The sequence below is a fragment of the Sinocyclocheilus anshuiensis genome, unplaced genomic scaffold (genome assembly GCF_001515605.1).
Source record: "Sinocyclocheilus anshuiensis isolate Anshui unplaced genomic scaffold, SAMN03320099.WGS_v1.1 scaffold1547, whole genome shotgun sequence".
Taxonomy (NCBI): Eukaryota; Metazoa; Chordata; class Actinopteri; order Cypriniformes; family Cyprinidae; genus Sinocyclocheilus; species Sinocyclocheilus anshuiensis.
Genome location: NW_015552673.1, coordinates 195,417 through 198,147, shown reverse-complemented (window position 1 = coordinate 198,147; position 2,731 = coordinate 195,417). Strand labels below are relative to the sequence as shown.

Here is a 2,731-nt window from a genome sequence, read left to right as displayed (position 1 = left end):
CTGGGGCTGGAGCCGACACTGGAGCGAGCTCTGGGGCTGGAGCCGACACTGGAGCGAGCTCTGGGGCTGTAGCCGACACTGGAGCGAGCTCTGGGGCTGGAGCCGACACTGGAGCGAGCTCTGGGGCTTGGATGAGGGCGGAAAACTGTCTTTTTCTCCTCATCCTCCTCCTCTCCTAAGGGAGAACAGCGTGGCCAGCGGGCTTGACATCGGCGCGGCCGGCGGGCTGGAGAGTGCCATGGCCGGCGGGCTTGACTGAGGAGCAGAACAGAGTCTAGCTAGTTCTGGCTTGGGGCAGGACGCTCTCCAGGCACCGAAGGATCCCATCCCTCCAGCGTAGTCCTGTGGTGTCTGGGAGATCCAGGGGGCGATGATAATTGGCCCCGTGCCAGAACAGAAAGTTGATGGGGGCGTCATCTAAAGCCGTCGCCGCAGCAAGCCCGCAGAACTCCCTAGCATACTCGACGAAGGGGAGATCTCTACGGGTGAGTGCAATGAAGCGTGCAGCGATCTCCATAATCGCGGGGGAAAACACGGAAAACAAAAACACTTTCAAAACACCGAAAACAAAAATGGGGAGAAGGGGCGCCGCTTACTTTCTGTTAGGTGCTGACTTCTGTCACGGTGTGCCTACGGTGAGGAGTGAGGAATGAGGAGAATAACAATCAACAGTCTTTATTGACATCCAGGAAAACACACGTAGGACATGGGATCGACGTTTAAGACAGCACGCGGATCAGTAATCATAATAAGGACAGGAACAGGAAGGACCAAATAAAGGCATAGGAGCAGGCACGGCGCCAGAATTTTTTCTCTACCGGTGCTAAGGGGGGGCTAGACTAATATGTGGGGGTGCTAAGAAAATAAATGATATTGATGACGTCAGAGTTACTTCATAAAGAAATAGCCGTCCTGGGTAAATGCTGTCTTCTCTCCATGGTTTCCTGGACGTTGAAAGTGGCGGCATGCGAAGCAGAAAGCACAGTCCTTTAAAATAGAATATTCCAGCCAGTTGTAATCCTCATACCATCTACGATTAAAGTAGCGACCCTGCAGTCCAACCGGGGCTATTCAAAATTCTAACGGGGCTATAGCCCACCCTAGCCCCAGTGTAGCGCCGTCACTGCATAGGAGGAACACGGGGGGAAAAAAACAGGACATGGAGCATGTAAGGAACAAAACACAGGACAGGAACAGAGTCTGACACATACATAGATATCATCAAATATGGTAAATGAAAGTTTAACTGAAATAAGGGTGAGTAAATGATGAATTTTCAGCGAACCATCCCTTTAATGCAGTGAGGTGCTAGAAAATGAAAGAAACAGGTTTGTGCCCCGACTCATTCAGAGATGAAACCGTCTCTACTGTAGTTGCTCACACCTGGTGTTGCACAAAGGTGGAAAATTTCCAGTAAATTTTGGAAATATTCTGAACTTTACTGGAAGACAAAACTCATTTGACTTAAATTTAAATCTTCAGCTTATGTGGATATTTTTCAAGATTCTTCCAAAGCGTTTTACAATTAGTGTTGCAAAAAGGTGGAACATTTCCAGCAAATTACGGAAATATTACAGAAATTTTGGAAACTTTCCAGGATTTTTTGCAATATTCCAGGGATTTTTGGAAAGTTTACGGAAATTTACCGGAAATTTTCCACCCCTTTGCAACTCTACTCACACCAGCTCTGCAGTCTAAAGGTATCTGAACATAATTCATATGCCCCACAGAGATTAGACCGTATAAAACAGGGGAAAAACCTGTTGACTGTGATTTAATAAGAATTGTAAGATGTTAATGCATCTCCAGTTTCTAATATGTCTTGTTTAAGTGCTATGTATGTGGCCAGATTGATCAATGGATAATTTGTTTCTGATCTGAGACTTCTGTTTAAAGTGTATGTAGTTTTATTATGTATATAAATGTTCTTTGTGTCCCACAGAAACATTGTGACAGGCAGAAAGCAAACCTACGCATCCGCTTTAAACCGTCTCTCTTCCAGCACGTTGGAACACACTCTTCCCTCGCTGGAAAGATCCAGAAACTCAAGGTGATCTTTTACCAAATGTATTTATTTATGTGTGAGGTGTTTTTTATATTTATACACTACCAGTCAAAAGATTTTTAATGTTTTTTTAAAAAGTCTCTTCTGCTCACCAAGCCTGCATTTATTTAATGCAAAATACAGCAAAAGCAGTAATATTGTGAAATATTTTTAATATTTAAAATAACTGCTTTCTATTTGAATATATTTTAAAATGTAATTTATTCCTGTGATTTCAAAGCCGATTTCTTTGATGAATAGAAAGTTCAGAAGCACAGCATTTATCTGAAATAGAAATCTTTTGTAAAATTATAAATGTCTTTATCATCACTTTTGATCAATTTAAAGCATCCTTTCTTTTTCATTTCTATAATTTCTTTCCCAAAAAAAAATAAATAATAATGACTCCAAGCTTTTGAATGGTATAATGTATTATAATGTTATAAAAGCTTTTTATTTCAGATAAATGCTGATCTTTGTATCTTTCTATTCATCAAAGAATCCCGAAAAAAATATTTCACAATATTACTTTTGCTGTATTTTGGATCAAATAAATGCAGGCTTGGTGAGCAGAAGATAATTCTTTAAAAAACATTAAAAAATCTTACTGTTCAAAAACTTTTGACTGTTACTGTGTGTGTGTGTGTGTGTGTGTGTGTGTGTGTGTGTGTGTGTGTGTGTGTGTAA

The 2,731-nt window shown here is 41.6% G+C and overlaps 1 protein-coding gene across 1 annotated transcript in view; it reads left to right on the top strand.

Annotated features, from left to right (window-relative positions):
• The window catches only part of LOC107667462 (alpha-1,3-mannosyl-glycoprotein 4-beta-N-acetylglucosaminyltransferase B-like), a 146,844-nt gene that overhangs the window by 128,395 nt on the left and 15,718 nt on the right, over positions 1-2,731 (top strand). The window contains exon 10 of the mRNA XM_016459134.1: positions 1,943-2,050. Within this exon, the coding sequence (XP_016314620.1) occupies positions 1,943-2,050 (108 nt within the window). The remainder of the gene's footprint in view (positions 1-1,942; positions 2,051-2,731) is intronic.